General features: G+C 39.0%; 1 protein-coding gene across 1 annotated transcript in view; it reads right to left on the minus strand.

Moving 5' to 3' along the window:
* Nucleotides 1-20,744, minus strand: part of LOC139140729 (gamma-aminobutyric acid type B receptor subunit 2-like) — a 47,147-nt gene extending 26,403 nt beyond the window's left edge. The window contains exons 1-2 of the mRNA XM_070710115.1: nt 20,551-20,744; nt 18,677-19,460 (exon numbers count right to left, since the gene is read on the minus strand). Of these exons, the coding sequence (XP_070566216.1) occupies nt 18,677-18,994 (318 nt within the window). The 5' untranslated portion in view covers nt 18,995-19,460; nt 20,551-20,744. The remainder of the gene's footprint in view (nt 1-18,676; nt 19,461-20,550) is intronic.
* Between the last annotated feature and the right edge of the window lie 746 nt (nt 20,745-21,490).

The following is a 21,490-nucleotide window of genomic DNA, read 5'->3' on the forward strand; positions in this document are numbered from 1 at the left end:
TGAACGTAAATGAAGAGCCGTGCGAAGAAATTGGCGGTTTGTTAACATTTTCAAAGCTAATGACCGAGGTGTTGTGATGGCCTCGTTAAACCGGTAAGGCAAATCAGCAACCATGTGGTCCTGCGGCGAAACGAGATCAACGGTTAATCTGCGTTCATCTCAGATATGTCATCGTGCGGTCATTATACCAGCTACCCTGTGACGCTTATGCTGTGCGCTTAAACTGCTTCTATCCGTGATCGATTTAATGATGATTTTTAGCAGCGGTGTCTATCAGTATATCTTGAATAACTGGATACACGATACCGGCTAGCGTAAATTGTCCTCCTCTGAATATAACTATCGACGCTGTAAGTCATCCGTGTCTTGAGAAAGAAACGCTTAAATACCGGCAGAATTTGCTCGTGGCTGCAGCTTGGTCACATGGAATATCAATGCCTAGTCCCATCTAAGCTATGAGCCGCAGAAAACAATTTCCGTTTCTCCCGGGTGGAAACGAGATCTCTTCTTCTCCAAAGGGGAAAGGCTATGCGTTACCTGAAAGCAGAATCAGTGTTGACTTGATTTATCCATCCCTAAGCCCGTCGTATTAATACTTGATTTATACAATGTGGGATTTGGTAAGCTAAAAGGTCGAGACATCAACAGAATTTGAACGAAGGTAACTGTTTTTGAGAGGCAAATGGTCTTAAGAATACTAAATGCAAATGTCCATCATGTACTTGGAGTAAAACTCAATACTAGAGTTAAAGACCACTGGGCTGCGCCCTCCTTATGGTAAAAACTCTGTGAGCTTTAGGTTGTCCTTGTAGTGCAAAAAATACATCCCCTGACTTAGCTAATGTTGAATTTCACTAAAGTTCAGCCTGGGCATAGTATTCGTCAGTACTTGCTGGACTTGGCACAAAAAATGAAGAGTTGATATTAGAGAGAGAGAGAGAGAGAGAGAGAGAGAGAGAGAGAGAGAGAGAGAGAGAGAGAGAGAGAGAGAGAGAGAGAGAGAGAGAGAGAGAGAGAGAGAGAGAGAGAGAGAGAGAGAGAGAGACCAAGACAGACAGACAGACAGACAGACAGACAGACAGACAGACAGAGACAGAGAAGAGAGAGAGAGAGAGGAGAGAGAAACCAATACAGAGAGACAGAGATGGACAGAGACAGGGACACAGAGACAGATATACAAGAAGAGACTGACAGAGACTCGGACAGAGACATAAATATGAAAAGCCATGAGAATGCGAGAGGTCACAATCAACGGACCAGCGAGCGGACGTTTAACAATCCTCATACATCGATTTATTTTCAAGGATTTAGCTTCTCCCCAATCGTAATATTGGCATCCTTTATCAAGAGAGAGTGACTTTTAGGGTTTTATTCCTGGATGACCTTGTAAATGGGTCAAGTAATTTGCCGTAAGTAGCTTCTCTTGAATAGAATGGCATGGCTTCTGCATTTCACTTGTATTTTCAGTCTTCAATCTCTTCATGAATTTCAAAGTAACATTGCAAAGATTTCGCAGAGCGTGCGGCTATGTCTTGAAGCGAACTGCTAACATCGCACAACAGAAAAAAAACCTTTTGAAGCAATATCTGGTTTCACCGTAATTATTTGCTTATTGCCTGCAGAATTCCTGCAGAATTTAATTTGGACACAGAATCAATCCCAATGACAAGGCCATTTATCCTTGCATTGACCTTCTTTACCCGGATGTATGCATTGACCCTCCTTACCCGGATATAACAAAAAGTTCGGGTCCATATTCAGAACAGTGGGAGCAGTTCAGACGGTTAGGTAGAAGAAATCGATCGTGGCAAGGGAAGCTGCCCATGTAACGATTGCCATGATTGGACAATTATCGTCGACTGTACATCAACGTCAAAGGACTTGCTGTCACGTAGAGTTATCTTACGTTTTAGCTTTAAACGACAAATTACACCCAATGACGTCACGATAAACTATTACGTAGTCGATCAAATGTATGAATGAGTGTATTTTTATTGGTAATTGGCGTTGATACGACCGATATTCCTGAAATTGGGAACCACAACTTCCAGGCCTATAATCATTTTTGTCCATGAATATCATACTTGCCTCGTAAGCGCCAGCGGTTAGTCTTTCAAGTGCTATGCTATTGCGAAACTGCGAAGATCACGGAGTCGATTGAGCAACTATTTGCAATGATAGGTCGCCGCAAACAAGTTTATAACCTCGTTGAATCGCAAACCTCATTAGTTCCCGCATAATTTAATTTGGACACAGAATCAATCCCAATGACAAGGCCATTCAAAAGTAATTATTAATTACTTCAAAGATTGACCAGATATAATATCATTTGAGGCGAAATCCACAGAAATCAATTTTCAAATATCAGAGGGAATCAGTTGTCATGACGATATGAGCTATTTCAGGGATCAGTCTCCAAGGAACGAAAAACAAATTATTTTTTTGAAAAATTGAGGACTCTGGAGAAAGAAATAGAATTTCCTTGACGAATCGTATTGTCTGATCTGCTGAGTCTGTTAGATAAGGTGATATGGACAATGTACACATGATTGACGCGGCGTGATAACTTCATCTTGCAATTCGTCCTTCCGTAAATTGCTACGAAATGAGTTACAGCGGTAACTTTTGCTGTATTTTCAAGTATTTTTTTGTTCCGTTTGCGAAATGCAGTTTCTTGGTCTACAGTATTCCAATAGATCACGTCTAAATGCCCTTTGTTCTACCGTCAATACAGCCCTGTGTGTGTGTCTGTGTAAATTACAACGTTGTTGTTGATGGCTGAATTTTAGTACGGACGAGAATTCATTTGTCTACAAATTTACATATTGCACACGACGCGTTGTGTTGGCGAGGTCACTGCTCAATATATGCTGGCATACTTCAGGTCAAAGGTCAAATGAAATGTACTTTTTTCTAAAAAATCATCAAAAGTTAGAGCTATACGTTGAAGCTGAATATTCGAACGGATGTTGAGAGCGACAAACACGGCAATATTGAGCGTAATTTTATTTGCTCACGTGTTGACACACGTGGGCATATGTCGCAGCGATGTCTGTCTGTCTGTGTGTCTGTCTGTGTGTCTGTCTGTGTGTCTGTCCGTCTGTCTGTCTGTGTACTCAATATTCAAAACGGTCATCAGATCAGAATCAAATCTGGTACATAGATTCAGTTTGCAAATGGCAAGAGCTAATTAGTTTTTGGTGGGTGTGGCTTGCTTACTTTTTGCTCATTGCATAATTAATGATTTTAGAAAAAAATGATATATATTGCAACGACAGCACACAATTTGATGAGATTCGCTACAAATGTTGATCACACCAAGATATATCAGCTTTGAAAGATATTAAGGGGTGACGTGAAAGATAATTACTAATTTGCATGTTTAATGAAATTTCCTAATTAGGAGTATATATCTGAATATACTCGATCAAAATTGACGAAACTTGGTATGCATATTAAAGATACTATGATTTAACCTTATTGAAAGTCATCAAGCATTTTTACTTCATGCAAATCCTAATTTGCATATTTAATGAATTTTTGAAATTAAGGATATCTGTTTGAAGTTACATGACGAAAATTGATGAAACTTGCCATGTACATTAAAGATACTATGATAAAACATTATTAAATGTCATTCAGCATTTTTACATCAGCCAATTCCTAATTTGCATATTTTATGAACTTTCCTAATTAGGGTATTTATTTGAATTAACGAGACCAAAGTTGATGAAACTGGCTATGTACATTAAAGATACTATGATAGAACATTATTGAAAATCATTAAGCATTTGAACTTTAGCCAATTCCTTATTTGCATATTTAATGAACTTTCATAATCAGGGATATTTATCTGTATTGACTGAACAAAAGTTGACAAAACTTGCTATGTACATTAAAGATGCTACGATACGACATTATTGAAAGGCATTAAGCATTTTTGCTTCAGCCAATTCCTAATGTGTGTATTTACTTAACGTTCCTAATTAGGGATATATTCTTGGATTTATTTGATCAAAGTTGGCATAACATGCTATGACATTGATGATTATACCAGGTTATACCAATATTGGAAGTCATTTCGCACTTAAGTTTTCATGTCAGCTAATTAATAGTTTGCATATCTAATGAGCTTTCAAAGTTGGAATATATAGTTTGAAGGACTTGACCAAAGGCAATTACACTTGCTATATAAGTGGTGATACAATTATAGCAGTCAAAGAAACTAATTATTTTATTTCAGTTAATTACATATTTTAATACTTAATGACCTATAGAGTTAAAATGTGGTGAATATTGTTTATTATGTTGATCATAATACTTTCAATGAAGTTGCAAACATGTGGCAAATGTTCAAATTTATACATAACTGCAATATATAATGAAACACGTGAGCATTTACAGTTCATATCTGGTTTAGACATGCGGTTACTACTTTGTTGTGTTGAGTTCCATCTCACTGTCAATGAACTTGAGTTGAAGGGACAGTGGCTGACGCTTGAGATAACATTTTCAATATTTTTGTTCCCCAGAAATCAACACACTTTCTATTTCTATTTTCCCTGTTAAAGCGAACGGTTGAACTACAAGGCATTCCCTTACGAATGCTTTACGACTTGCCATGCCCTCTTTTGCTCACGTGTTCACACACGTGAGCATATGTCGCAGCGATGTCTGTCTGTCTGTGTCTGTCTGTGTGTCTGTCTGTCTGTGTGCTCGATATCTCAAAAATGGCTCATCAGATCAGAATCAAATCTGGTACATAGATTTAGTTTACAAATGGCAAGAACTGATTAGTTTTTGGTGGGTGTGGCTTGCTTACTTTTTGCTCATTTGCATAATTAATGATTAAAAAAAACCCATATATATTGACAACAACTGCCCATACTTTATTGAGATTTGCTACAAATGTTGATCACACTAAGGTATATCAGCTGTGAAAGATATTAAGGGATGACATCAAGGTAACGGATAATTTGCATATTTAATGAACTTTCCTAATTAGGGATATATATCTGATTTGACTTGATCAAAATTGATAAAACTTGGTATGTATATTGAAGATACTATGATTTAACATTATTGAAAGTCATTTACAGCATTTTTACTTCATCAAACTCTTAATTTCCATATTTAATGAACTTTTGAAGTTAGGGATATGTATTTGAATTGACTCGACCAAAATTGATGAAACTTGCTATATACATTAAAGAAACTATGATATAACATTTTGAAAGTCATTAAACACTTTTACTTCAGCCAATTCCTTATTTGCATATTTAATAAACTTTCCTAATTAGATATATATATCTGAATTGACTTGACCAAAGTTGATGTACATTGAAGATACTATGATATAACATTATTGAAAATCATTAAGCAGTTTTACTCAGCCAATTCCTTATTTACATATTGAATGAACTTTCCTAATTAGATATATATATCTGAATTGACTTGACCGAAGTTGATGAAACTGGCTATGTACATTGAAGATACTATGATATAACATTATTGAAAATCATTAAGCAGTTTTACTTCAGCCAATTCCTTATTTACATATTGAATGAACTTCACTAATTAGGGATATATATCTGAATTGACTCGACCGAAGTTGATGAATCTTGCTACATATATTGAAGATACTATAAGACAACATTATTGAAAGTCATAAACTTTTTTACTTCAGTCAATCCCTAATTTGCATATTTAATGAACTTTCCTAATTAGGGATATTTATATTTATTTACTAGACCAAATTTGATGAACTTGCTATGTACATTAAAGATACTACGATACAATACAATATTGAAAGTCATTAAGCATTTTTACTTTTAGCCAATTCCTTATTTGCAAATTTAATGAACTTGACTAATTAAGGATATTTATCTGTCTTGTCTAGACCAAAGCTGACGAATTGCTTTGTACATTAAAGATACTATGATACGATATTATTAAAGTCATTTAACATTTTTACTTCAGCCAATTCCTAATTTGTATATATAATGAGAACATTTCAGTCAATTCCTTATTTGCATATTTTAATGAACTTTCCTGATTGGGGATATATACTTGGATTTAGAATTTATCTGTGGTGAATATTATGTTGATCATAACACTTTCAATGAAGTTGCAAACATATGGCAAAGGTTCAAATTTACACATAACTGCAATATATAATGAAACAAGTGAGCATTTTCAGTTCATATCTGGTTAACAAATGAAGTCTGTGCGGGTTAAAATTAATCTGTCAACTGTAACATCGGGCATTACAGATGTACTGACTGTGTTAACAAATTGAACAGCTTTGAAAGATTTCGATGTGATTTTGGAAATGTAAAAAGCACATGTTATACAAGAATACGTATTTAGTAAGCAGAAAAAATATCTATAAAATACATCAACAGTTTCGGCTAATTTGGCGTTCAATAAGTTCAGAATTCTTGGCACTGAACTTGTTAATGAATCAAAGAAACAAATTTAAAGCAGCGGATATCGCTGACGTTTAAGTGGTCCTAGAATTCGGTATGAATTAAAAAGGTCAGTCGCACTGTGCTTTAAATATTCGTTTCCACGAAGTGGACCATGGTTTCTTTTATATAAACCATCACGGGGCTTATCTTTCGTTGCAATCTTAGAACAGTTGCTATCTCGACTACTATTATAGAGGCTGTGTCGCAGTGTATTCTTACTGCTATCGGTGGTTGTCATGGCAAACGGCTAGTCTTTCCGCCCCTAAAAATGAAATACTTCTACACTGCATCTAGAATTCAACCCTAATCAGAACGTAATTCACCGTCGTGCCGTGAAGCTGGACTAATGATGGCAAATACTAAAATCGTTAATTGCGTTCTGGCTGATGACTCTCTGTGCATCGAGAAATCGTTTAATGTATGAATTTAATCGAAAGCCGCGTCTGTTACCTAAGTAGGAGCAGGCCATCTGATGCCTTGGTCTTAAAATAACCAATTCTTATTCTTTCCTTTCAAATGGCATTATTTGCAGTAAAATATGTGTTGACTGGAAACTTCAGATAACGGTTCTATGGCATGCCCATCTATAAAGTCAAATTGTTGGGCACTTCTCTTACTAAACACAACATTAATCAGAAGTGATGGATTTCCCTTCAAAATGCCTTACGTCAACGCACTGACGACACGGCGTTGAGATTGCGTTGAGTCTATGGGTGTATATCGCGGGAGAACTTTCTGCACCAAAACCGTACCGATTTATAAGGGTTGTACCATTATTTCTTTGGGGAGGGAGTGATCAGAAAGGGAATATGCAAGAGTTGGTCTACAGTACGTGTAGGCAGACCATATACATTTTTTTCGAGGACTCTCCGCGGCTATCTTTCACTTTCTATTCACATTTCATTTTTACAAAAACGGGAAGGTTGGAAAACATATAATATTCACTTCATATAACTTTGGACCCTCCCTCCCATGATTTTAATGGTTTTCATCATGTGAATATGGCTAAAATGTCGATATATAAGAACCATTAGATGTTGGGACAGCTAGGGCCCTGTCACACCTTGTCGATTTAGCCAGTGTATGCTGACGTATCAAAATTTCTCCAAAAACGCTGGCTTTCTGAACTAACGATGTATTTTTCAATTTTAGGCGTAAACATAGCATATTCATAACGTACTCATAGGTTAAAGATACGTTTTGGGCATGCGACAATTATCTCAACGCATTTAGACTTATGAGTAACTTACAAGTAACGTGTGTCAACGAGCCCATAACCTACCTACAACTTATGGCCCGCGTGTGCGGGAGCAGAGTAGTACGTTGGCATACGTCGAAGGGTTTTGTGCATGTACGAGAATTTTCGACGACCTCGCCGTACTACGACGTATACAAGCGTGCGTCAGCGTTCTCTTAACTTAAACAAAACTTACCCATAACGTATTCGACGTACACCCAGCGTATTCGCTAATTTTTTCATACGTTGGCATACGCTGGATAAATTGCAAGGTGTGACAGGGCCACAAAACCGAGTCCTTTGATAAACGACAAACAATCGTCGAACACACATATAAATATAAATATATATATATAATATATATATATATATATATATATATATATATATATATATATATATATATATATATATATATATATATAATATATATATATATATTATATAATATACCCTTTTCAGTAGGGCAATGAGATGAGAATATGGAGTTGCAGACGCTCGTGTTTACTTTGAGCAAATAATAACAGTACAATTTAAATTCGGTTTTTCGAACTTTGGAAGTTAGGACATCGCCAGAAACGGATCCGTGATTAACCGCTAAATTGTGCGTCACCGTCCTCTGACAGTACCACTGTTAAGAGAGCGTTCAGTTTTTACGGCCTGGGGGGGGGGGGGGGCGGCAAAATCTTGTCGCCGGTGTAAAAAAAAATATAGACCCCCCTGCAATTTTCGTGAAAAAAGATGACCCCTCTTTGTCAGACGAAAAAAATTGATGACCCCCCCCCCTGAAAAATAACCAAAACCCATATGTCAAATTTACCCGCATGGTTTGGATTTGAACTCCGGTACGTGGCGCACTTTATTCGTGTAGCAGAGATGCCAGTGCACAAACTTCTCAGCCACATCCATTCAAACGTCTGTTAATTAGGACGACTGTAAGGCAATTTTAAACGTAGACTTTACTGGACAGGGCCGCTGAAGGCACGCGGCCATTACCATTATTCAGTGCGTGATCCAGGGGTCCCTCAAAAATGTTTCTAATACAAGCCGCTGCTTAAATTGGGAATTTTACGGTAAGTTGGCCGGGGGGTTTTACATAAAGTAAATTTATTGTAGTGGGCCGCCGCAGGCGGCCCGCTGGTAAAGAGGGTCGATCATGGCCATTGCATGAAGTAAACCTAATTGGAGTGGGCCGCCAAAGGCGTCTGCCCGTTAAGAGGGTCATGGGTAATACATAATGTATATTTATTGTAGTGGGCCGCCCAAGGCGGCCCGCCGGTAAAGAGGGTCGATCATGGCCATGGCATAAGTGAACTTTATTGTTGGTATTATGTTTTTGAAAATGTGGTGACCCCCCCCCCCCTTTCCTACCAGTGAAAAAGCGATGACCCCCCCTTTGAGGATTCCAAAATTACGATGACCCCCCCCCCCCTGGATTTTGCCGCCCCCCCCCCCCGGCCGTAAAAACTGAACGGTCCCTAAGTGTTGCTTTTTACACGTACATCATTTGAAGTACGGTTTAAAACTTAAATGGGATTGGTTTCATAAATGGCAAAGATCGGGGTAAAATAAACTTTATACATGTCCACTTGTCCGATCCATCATGTTTGAGTAGCCGTCGTAGATCAACCACACACATCCAGAAGCTAAGATATACGTGTCGCGGACTACGCTACGCCGAATTACCAGTTCCCCTGTGTAATCAAACACAGATTGCCAGCGTTGTGAGCAGAATGCATTCCGAGATTTCCGCGCTTGTCAAGTAAACAGCTCTCGCTAGCGGGGGAATGTTGAAGTGTTGATGCATAAAGCTGCACAAATAGAGTGGTATTGGACGGGTCCGGGATTACTTTGTGTCACATCAGACCAGATCTCTCTGACACGTCATAGAAATGGAATCCAGCTCCTCAGAATATCCGACAGTGAAGCGGCGAGCTTGACTGCGCAGCTATTGATATATTTTGCCAGGAAATTCAAGAGACAGGGCGCTGCTGATACTGTAAATTATTCAGATACTCTAAGAGATTGAAATGCATGACGCGCAGTGCTCGTTGTGACGAAGACGTTCAGACGGAGAGAGGGGAGCAGACGAAGAGACAAGTAGTAATCAGGAGAAGATGATTTACGACAAGGAGCACTTAGGGAAACAGAAAGCAAGGCGACATAGTTCATGTATCTAGTGATGTTCTGTCAATAAGATGACAAATTAGTAAGCAGCCAGGAATGATAACGATGGAACCTTAATAGCATTGAAACGAGTATATGTAGCAACTGAACACATACCGTTACACATCATAACATATATACTGTTACACACACAGACACAGCATAATTTTATATATATATATGTATATATATATATACATATATATATATATATGTGTGTGTGTGTGTGTGTGTGTGTGTTTGTTCTGTGAAACAGTATATATATATATATATATATATATATATATATATATATATATATATATATATACATATATATAGCCATTGCTACATTTAGAATGAGCCGTTGAAGTCGCTCTAGAACGCTCCCGTCCCGTCCTGCGAGATCTAAGAAAACCAAGTAAGAGAGAGCATCTTAGATCGTTCAGTTTATACTTCACTTGACTTAACCTATTTCGACTGCCTGTAATTCGAGTAAATTCCTGTTCACACATCTGTCTATAAGTGTCTTTAACAGTGTTTATCTTAAGTCGGATTTCTGTGTTGGCCATCGACAGATAAAATGATGGCAATTGACAGCTGCATACACATGATGCAAAAGCAGTCATGATATTTTGCCTGTCCGACGTTCTATGTCATTTAATATCTGCATGTTCGTTCTCACATGTCTCTATCTGCCTGTCTCCCAGTCAGTCAGTCTGTCTGTGTGTCTGTCTGTTTGCCTGTTGACTCTATGTGTCTCTTCTATGTCTCTGTGTCTCTCTGTCGGCATTGAGAATATTTCTTCTAATTTAGATAACATCAAGAAATAAAACAAATGAACTACATCAAGGCATTTAAATGCTTGTGTTCTTTAGAAAAGTGGGCAATGAATGTGCAATCATGGATCAAAAACTGGAATATTGATGATGGAGATGAAATCACAATTTTCCCATTCTAATTATTGTTAGCAGAATACATATGGTCAAAGCACATTCAGTTTTGCATTTTGTGATTATTGTTGACGTAGGTACTTAGACAACTTGTTTTCAAAAGTTTTCAGGGTTTGGAATGTTTGGTTTATTCAGAGTAAATATTCAGATCCCTACACATGTCACATGATGCGTAATTAAGAGTACTATACGAGTTTTCGGAGTGTTTGTTTTGATAACCCTCTGAGCAGGGTTAAACGATGCTTTCAAGAGGCTGGGACCAAACACATAGCGATCCGTCATTCAGAGTTTTTCCTCCTACTCATGGAATGCCGACCCCCGTACATTTTTAAAAGTATGAATTTTGATGTTTGTTTAATCAAGTGAAGGTTTACAGATGCATTTTTTCGGCTGTCTGGTTAATTCATTTAATTTGCGCTGTCTTATTTACAGCAAACTGATTTCGATTTTGTCACTTGCTCGTCATTTTGGTGACGGTCTACTTGTCTGGTTGCCTTCGTTGTTATCGCCTCCGTTACATGTAACATTTAAAGACAAGCAATGGGATGGTGGTGGTGACTATGATCATGACGATGATCATGATCATGATGATGACGACGACGACGATGATGATGATGATGATGATGATGATGATGATGATGCCGTGGTTGTTGCTTACAAATACATCGTTAGAATCCTTTGATCGATTGATAAAATAACAGAAAACGAAACACCCAAAAGAAAATCGTTCGTATTAGACTACTTAATTAAATACAACGCCAACGATGGTATACATATGTTGAAGTTTCTGAGAGCAGTACTGATTATATCAGTGCAAGTTCATGAGCGACAAGGGCATACCAGGATCATATTGGCACATAGGCATCATGAAACATGACGAGCTAACATAATTATATTTAATAGTTTGAATAGTGGGGCTAAGCTAGTAGTATTACGCAGTTAAAGGCTTCGTGCATTTCGAATAAGGAGTCGATCTGGCAAGCAGACTAAGCTAAAGTAAGGTGAACTGAAATTGGTCATTCTGACAACGCGGTGTCTTTCGGCAGGAAGAGGGTATTCCGAATCTAGTAAAACATTAACTAGGTCGTTCCGAATTTAATATTAGCTTTGTGGTCTGTTGACATTTAACGCCCTTCGCAAAACTATCAAAATGTCAAGCAGAACTCATTAATTACCAATTAAGCGGTTGTTTTCAGTTTACCGCATAATGCCACCGGCAATAAACGTAAAGCTCTTAATCTTGAACGATAACCTTCGGGATTTCAGAGGCTGTTACCTTAAGGTCGCCGAGACTGCATCTCTGCGTCGAATTGAAACAACTCGAGACCGAATCCCACGGCAGTGCGCACTTTCATTCGATTTCTCACGTACCGCGATTCAGTAAAATTTGTGCAGGGTGAGAACTTTCGAGGTCGGAGACAGTTGCTTTCAATCGGTAAAGAACAAATAAATATATCAATGACAAAATAATTGGATGGTAAGTAAAGCGGGGTATTTTAAACCTAAAACGTGATCTTGGAAAGTTTAGAGTCACCGTGTCAATGTGCATAACAGATGACGTTTGCCCTCTATCAGCGAAGGGCATTGACCAGATTTGCGAGCGTCGGATATTTACTGGCTACCCTCTGTATTACTACTCAAACTATGGATGGTCAAGCATTATCATCATGTGGTTTTCACTGCGAGTTCTCAATCTGCAATTATCTACTAGTTGAGTGCCGATAGATATGAAAAGTGACAAGTTTCCTCGAGGGTTCGGCATGATGGGTTTGATAATTCAACGAAAAGTTAGAAAGAAAATACGCCTATGCCCCGAAGGCGCGTTTCATGAATGTGCAATCAGCCTATTTTATCTCGTATGTAAAAGGCATTGTGCGCTGTCTGAACTGATTTAGCTTCAAAATATAGTTATATTTAAACCATTAATGTAGCAATGAGCTGATCTTTCACATATCCACTTAATTCCAATTTTTCTCTCTTCCCTTCGCACACTGTTTCATTTTCCATAATCCGTGCATAGATCGTCGCAAATTGAAGAATAATGAAAGTGACATCTCCACTGACATTGTTAAACCAGCGACTGTTTGAAGTACAAAAGGATTATTAACTTGCAGTCGGAAATTATGATATCTATTTTGGGCCATGATTTCTCTACCGACTCCTGAATTCAAGTTAAACTTTGACCCATTGACGCGTTGCTAATAGAAATTGACAAATCACCTTTCGGAGTTTAAGGCATGTGTTCGCCCAACTCTTGTAGATGTTGGTGCAATGTTACTTTTTGTAACGGATAACTTGTTCATCGCGTAGGTTGAACTGCTCTGCCAGTCACCGCTTTAAGGTAGTATGTGCCTCAAAAGTGAACGACTTAAACTTTTGCTCAAACTTTCCCCAAGGAATCTTTCAACCATTCTCTTTCAAAGTAAAAAAATAAAAATAGGGGTCACGGTGCAAATTTTGATACTAGTAAACAAATTACCTAAGACTTACCGATATTTAAAATTCAAAATGGCCGCCATCCATGTGTTAACTCTATGGAGAAAAAATTAAATTATCTATTTTCTTCCAGGGCTTCAAAATGAGCCCCAACAAGTGTTAGATCAGAAAAGAATGGGAAAAGTTTGAAGGTCCAAATATCTGTCCCCGAGGCGCATTCTACCTTAATACGTTTTGTTGTGTTTAATAATGAGCTTTAAACTGCCTTTTGGAGATGTGTATGATACTGATGACGACGGCGACGACGATGATGATGGTGATGCTGCTGCTGCTGATTACGACGGCTACGGCTGTTGCTATGACCACGTATATTTTTAATAAACTTTGATCAATATTTAATTGAAGAAATAATTTTCACGCTCTGAAAACTAATTCCGACGTTTGCTCAAAACCAAGCAGTAATTTGCGCAAACTCATAGTTCCTGAAGATCAAGCTGGATTTATGTCAGTAAGTTGCCGCGTCGTTGGGATACATTTTATGTCGGAATAAATATCAAACATTGCACATCTTCTGGTTTGTAGATTTAGATTTTGTACAAAAGAGAAAATGATCTAAGGGAAAAAGGATTGACAAGATCACATGCCTTACACTTTAAAGTATCGCAAGGAAAAACAACTGAAAATTTCACAAATAAATTGACACTAGATCTACTCTCTAAGTTTGCCTTATTGCCTACAGCTGTTAGCATGGTTGTCCTCGATCAGCTGTTTGCGTTTTTTCTGTACCGTGAGCACGCATGTCGAGCCGTAGTTGAAGCAGGTCGCTGATACCAGTCAGGCATTTTCCAAAACGATACCATATTGCCGTGCGTATTTCTGGAATCCCTTCTGCATAACCGACTTGCTCAGAGTCGTCTGTCCCCCTACCTCCTGCAAAACTCTGATCACCATTGTAAGTCTAGAATCTATCTAATCTTGCCCTTACAGGATGTACGATGTCAAACTTTAAATCGAACTGGCTAGTGGCGCTAATCATTTAGAACCTGGTTTCATTGTACTTAGCCTAGCTCGATTCAAATATTTCGAACGTACACCATAATTCTGTATCGCAAAAAATGAGCAGCGTGCGTATCGAGTAGATCGTGTAGATGCTTTTAACACGATTTTATACATCTCTACAGGCAGAGAATGTTGCCTGCACTTATGCTCCTAATATAATACGAGAGTATGAATAAAAATACATAACGCAATTACAGGGCGTTCTTGAATGCAATATTTGCTCATGCGGACTTTAATCGATTTTGGTACAATGTATTCGGCTTGTGGGGCACAATAAAGACAGTTGTGCTCGCGAATGCTGTATTGAAGCGGTCAATATATTGGTTTCGCGGGCAACAAAAGCCTCAGAAGCGGTGCAAATAACCGATAACGTCTGTTTCTTTCAGGAACGAGGGGGACATACGGTGTCAACTCGCGAGGTTAGACACGGTTGACATGTAAAACGACTAAGAATGATTCAGAACAGCAGGTTGTCCCCGATCGTTCACAGTTTTTATCCCCGGTGGCGAAATCCAATATTTTTCCAGCATATTGACTTACCGATCTCATAAATACAATGTTTGCATTGCTTAATCATTATTTTCGCAGTGCAGTTTGTCGGCGATATTCAAATGACTCGCATATTGCTTCGATTCTATGGTTGATCGTGACACAGTTTGACAGCGCATTGCTGTTAGCCGCCTGGGCGATGTTGGACTAGACGATCCGATGTGGTAAAGCATTTGTTTAAAAAAGTGTTGTTGTTAATAGTAACCATACTTGCAAATGCTAAAGACAAAATAATTCCAAATGGTCTGTTTTGCGGTAACGGTTGATTAAGATTGGATAACAAGATGATGATTTATTTTATGAGAAACAAACTTAAAAAACCAACAAAAACACCCATCAAAACAGCGTATTTGATGCCTTGATGAGATTGCGTACATGTGAGTCCAATCAGCCCAAAACTTGAAAAGGAAGAGATTGCGTACATGTGAGTCCAATCAGCCGAAAACTTGAAAAGGAAGTCAACGTACTTTAAACATGTTAAAGAGCGAGTCCAGGACTGGAGAACATGAGAAAAGGACTGAAGGTGATAATGCGTACGATATGTAAAAATTCCACAATGTAAATATATGAGGGGTTGACCGTAAAATCTTTGGAGGGGCGGTCAGAGTGTGGACATACCCTCATTCTCGCCTTTCAATCTTTGACCTTTTTTCAGAGTTGGTAGAGCATGCATAATTTTAGAGAGTTCCATATTTTCCCCGTCGTACAGTCATTTATTAGCAATTTACCCCAACTGCAGACGCGTGTATGCATGAGATTTGGATAACAATGTGCAACATGTATGTATAGCGTTATATTGAGCGAAATGCAAATCGCGTTTATACCCGCCCGCAAAGAGAGTCATTGTGATCATATTATTAGTATATTGCAGAAGTATATTTCTGTTTTTTTGATGTTTTATAAAGTATTTTTATTCGTAATTTGAGCAACGAAAAGGAGCAATCATATTTCAAAGTTAAGCAGGACTCGTTGAACGAAAAATTAGTTAAGCAGGACTCGTTGAACGAAAAATTAGATAGAGTCCAAGAACGAGCATTGTGAACCACTCAGATACGTAGCACGCACACTCTGCCATGACCGTGGAAAATCGAGCACACGGCGAAAAGTTACACCTCCGGTCGGGCAAAGTATATTACTGGTTTACCGCAGCCAGCGTAAAGTATCGTCCTACCTATAGACCCATCGAGGGTCTACGTCCTATCATTGGCGTACATCATGTCACTATGGTGTCAATGATTGATTTATTTTTATACGAGGACAGCAAAGTTGTACACTTTCCTTGGCAATATTTTGCCATGCCATTTTTCCCCATTCTGCAATCCTCTCCCAAGATTCAATGATAGATCCCTGATCAACACTTTGCCGTCTACTGCTCTGTTTATTGCTTGGCATGGTATACGTTCTGAGTAAATCAGTGTAACGGGGCGTTAAGTCAGCAACATTAACCCGCCAGTAAGTTAATGCCGATAAATTTAACAGGGCTACCATGCGTACCGTAAAAAAAGATTTTATGACATGGTTGAAATTGCCAATTTCCATTCATGTATACAACCTCTGCTCACTTTAGGATTCACGCTGATACGGATTTAAAGTTCTTTCCCTTCTGAGTTGTTAAGGTTAAATAGTTGTCAAGTTCAAGGGTCACTTTCTGGTACTCTCTGCCGTGTCACACATCTTTATAAGAAAGCGATAAAGAAGTTTTAACTTTATAGTAGAACGCAGATGATCGCAGAGGATGATAGGTTATGACAAAATACTACTGTTAGCCTAAGCTCATGATAACAATTAACGGCAAGGGGTAGAAGAGAAAATATTTCTTCAGTTTTTTTCGCAGCCCCTCCTCCCTACATTAGCCAAATCTTTAGAGCACCTCATTGTTCGCAAGAAAATTTTGGATGCACTTTCGCATTACGCACACTACCGTCGCAACACACGCCGCTCGCTTTACGCTTTGTACCCAGGCACTACGTCCCATAACACTCGGCTTTGATAATTTTTTGGAAGCAACCTAAAGCTTTTTCATGGCCACATTGTAGGTTTCTAGCGAAGATGCGTTTGTCTGCCAAATACATCAAAGCGAAACTTGAAATAATCTTATGTATGCTACAAGACCTCAGACTAAGCTCACACATATTACCGAAGAACTGATCAAGCGATTGGACGACAGACGTGGCCTACTTAATCATGTTACAACATCGATGAAGTTGTCACCTCAATACTCTTCACCGTGTAGGCAGTGACGTCATATCGACTTGAATCCCATTGGAAGTGACATTGCATCATCGTAATGTCAAAACTTAATCGGCAGTTCACTCAGTGACACGGTACACTGCATGTCAATCATTGCGATAGGATAGATGAGTTATTCTAGCGAAAGGGTGATGAGTTTGTCAACGTCAACGGCAAGGGAGTAATTAAAATGATAGGAAAAAAATCAACTTTGCCCGAGCAGCTTACGGAAAAGGTCAAAAAACCCCAACTGTCGATATATACAAACGTTTTCTGTACAGAAGATGAGTTTACCTGAGTATTTTGACCGAACGTAAAATGGCGTCATCGCGAGTATATCAGTTTATAGTCTGAGATAGAGCCAAGAGATGCCTGAGACACACTAGTCTTAAAATCGGAGAGTTACCATATTACCGCAAAACACACAGAGCATATAGAGAGGAGCAATTCCATTGCGCGGCAACGCGCAACGTGCGGAGACTCGAAAATGATAACATACGTAACGTCACCCTATGTGAATGCGAGAGGCAAGACGCAGAACGCAGCGTCTACGGTTTACAAGGCCATGGTGCGTAATTCCGCAGAAGTCACGCTTGCAAAAATGTTCACTTGGTCAATTTGTCGTCACAGTGCTATTAAGAAAAATTATATTAACGTCACAATTATGAATTATTTCGAATAAAATTATAGTATGTTATCCGGGCTTGGCCTCTTTAACTCACTATAGTCAGGAAATAACTTAACGGGTCATTCTATGTAGACTTGACACAGTTATCAACGGCAAGTCCACGTTAGCATACGCGTGCAGGCATTTACTATATTAGATATGCATTTACTAAATTAGATATGTATTTACTAATTGGGCACGCATATACCTTATTAAACACCCCGTTTACAATATTGGACATACCGTTGATAACAGTTTCAGGTCTCTGTTTCAAGTCAGACCCGCTCAGTGAATTTCTTATTATTGCAGTGCGCTAAGGACACCAAACAGATGATTTTATGATGATATTCATATTCATTTATGGTATTAATATAATTTGTAATAACTCCGTGAAGCAGAAATTGCCTCAATGAAGCCATAGCGTTTTGCGTGTTTTGGCCAGTTATATTGCATGGTGGTATTCCGAGCATAACACAAGGATCGAACAGCAGTGTCCTAACAGTTACAGTGTAATACCTATAAAAGTTATGACTTTGTCACGCAATCCAATCGATGTGTTAGTGCATGGTTAGATTTGACGCTACCTAAAAAGTCGGCCTACATGATGCTAAATTATTTTTCCGTGCACTGCCACGGTAAGTATTGCGTGACAAAATCGCAGTCAGTGTACCGTTACCATGGTTACAAACTATAACGCGGTAATCGGGATAATGTTATAACAACTGTTTCATATTGATTAATTTAAACGCCGCCATAAACAAATGAACAGCGATCCATTTCAGGCTCTTTAAATTTCTTTTACGTATTTCACTTTTTATGTAGCTGATCGATGCTAATATGCGATACTACCGAAATGTAAAACCTCCCTTTTATGTGAGACAAGGGATCACTAAACTAAAAAAATTACGAGAACACTGGTTTGATGTCATACCTTTGTGTCGTACAATTCCATGTTGAGTTTATATCCCGGTAGAATATCACCATTAGAGTTGACGTGCCTCAGGGCCAGTTCGATTGCCGGCTTCACTCCGTTCGCTATTCGACTCTCGGGCCTTCCCGTGGTGAGCGGCAACATCGCGGCGAAAAACAGATCAAGCAAGTTTGTGTCGTTTCCCTGACTTGCCACCACCCCTGTGTCGTTTCCGTGAGTGACATTTCTCATTCCGTTGGCGCTGTACATCGCCAGGACAAACACTTCGATTCCTAGCAGGAGTTCGAACGCAAGGTGACCGCACACCGGCCGAAGCATGACGCTCTTCGAAATTTCCGAGGGAACCCACAAGGATCAGGGATTACAAAATACCAACATTCAAAAGCAACGTCTCAGTTTCCACAAAGTTATGAAGGCAGTGACGGCGATTTCGAAGTCAAGTGTTCCTCTTCACTCAAAGGCGCCGTGCACAGAGCTTTGCATCTCAAACCTTCTGAAACGCAACGGAGAGTGAGGGCGTTGATGAGGCGAAATGACTGATTTAACATGTGTCACTCAGCATTATAACGATCGACAGTCTATCAAGAGTTCCCACAAACTGTTGGAACGGTCTTCGCCGTTATCATAATATGTTGATGCATTCAGATCACGTACTTTAATACGCCGATGGCTCTTGCTTGATCCGTATCCGTGTATGACGTTCGAAACAGCCTTTCGGGTTTTGAGATTCGGGTTTGGTAATTTCGCCTTTGAGGGCGCTGTGACTTTTGATCGGGTTCAACCCCTGAAAAAAAACACAAAAAAAACATTTTTTTTTAAATTAATGATTTTGATTATCTTACGCATATGAACCAATTATGAGTTAGAGGAATTGGAAAACATACGCATAGTTGTTTTGTAGTACGATACTCACTCGGAAGGAATGTTAGAAATTCAGCAAGACACTGGTACTCACTGATAAATAAACATTTCAGTTATAATAAACTAGGGTTGATGTTATTAGAAGAGAAATGTCACATAATTCGACACCAGAATCACTACGAGCGATGCTCAGTACAGGCCATTGAAAGAGGCACGAGGGGATCGCTAGACGGGCTAATTGAAGGGTACTTAGCCAGAAGGAATTCCATCTCTGATTGAGGTTGATGGATTTATAAAAGCAATTGACCGCAAGTATCGGTAACTGAATATCAACAGACAATTACAGTATCGATATGGGCGCATGCTTTTCGGACAGAAATCAATTTCAATGATACAGATGCTCTCGGCCAGCAAGTTCTACGATTCCCTTTAAAAATCTTCGGGTAACACTTGATATCCGTCGCTCAAAATGCATGGCACAATCAGTTGACAAGATAGAACGGACATTTTTTATCTTAATCCCACAAAAAAAACATGTCTTAATAGTCATAACATATCGTGTCTCTGATTATCCCCACTCTTCTTCCGCGACATTTTCAAGCTTAATTGTCATTCTTGGTTTAGAACCACGCAGACACGGGCACACATACAGAGACGCACAGGATTCCAGTAACGTTGGAACTGTGTTAAAACTCGGAAGAATTCTCTGAGGTTGAAACTAGTGAAATAGGTCTTTTGTACGCCTTAATGTTTGTATGTATCATCTGTGCTATTAATTTTTTTGCATGTGTCATCTGCGCTTTCGATAATTCATTCGTAGACAAATAGATACCCGCACTCGTTTTAACTTATCAACATGCCTATAAACAAACATTCTGTGGATTTACTGGTTTTGGTACTGCATAAAGTATGAAAACACATGATTATATCAGATGCGGTATTGAGCCAATAAAGCGGTTTTGACCCTATTCTGTGGTGTGTTAAAACTGCACATTATATGTGATATTTCTTACCTGTTTCAGTGTTTGACACACAGATGTCGAAATTCTCATTTCGCGTGTGCTGTCATCCGTGCGGCACATCTTCACTTCCGGAAAAAAATCTTACATTATTTCGTTTCGCACTGACATCGACAGTCGGATGGAATAATTCGCTCGGTTGGGAGAGCGATAACCCTGTTGTCCTTACAGCGGCTATGAACTTAAGCAAATAAACAGCAATCCAGGTTTGGAAGCTCTCGCGACGGCAGGTCATGAACAAGATGAGGGTTGCAAGAGATTTAATTACAGAGCCCGGTAACCGTTTAGAGATGAAATTTTCTGACCTATTTTCAACGCTTCAGCAGATTTACATCAACACTGGATAATTATGGGATTGTATATCATTGCGCGTCTTTCATATCCACATGTTTTTGAAGAACAATTTTCACTTCGTTGCTGCCTCGATCGACGTCGCTTTCTCACAGATAAATCTGATAGTGACGCGGGCTTTTCTTGAAAAGGCGACCTTTTAGAACGGGTTGGTGAATCTTCCATGTGAAATTTAATCAGCGTCGATTTTTCAGGCAACATGCAAATCAACCTTTGACACAGTGATACTATAAATTTGGGAGTTTAAGTGCTGTGCGCCACTGAAGCGTCACCAACACGTTGTATTCAACCTTGCATCTCGTTTTGTCAAGGGGATGGGGTGATAAATGATGTGTTTTAGCTAACACCGATCAAGCATAATTCATGTTTGATTCACGACGTTTTCTGGTTCCTTGAGCGCTGCTCCCACTGTTAAGATGGCAAAATTCAGAGGCTTCAGAAGAGCCGAAGGGGTCGGCCATTCAGTTTTGAGGGGGGGGGGTCAAAATGGCCTTTAAATGGCCTCTACCTGGATACTATTTTATTATCAGTTTTCGAAAATAGCGGGAACTTTTAAATCAGGTGAAAAGTGCTGATTTTCCTT

This window comes from Ptychodera flava, chromosome 9, assembly GCF_041260155.1.
Source record: "Ptychodera flava strain L36383 chromosome 9, AS_Pfla_20210202, whole genome shotgun sequence".
Lineage (NCBI taxonomy): Eukaryota > Metazoa > Hemichordata > Enteropneusta > Ptychoderidae > Ptychodera > Ptychodera flava.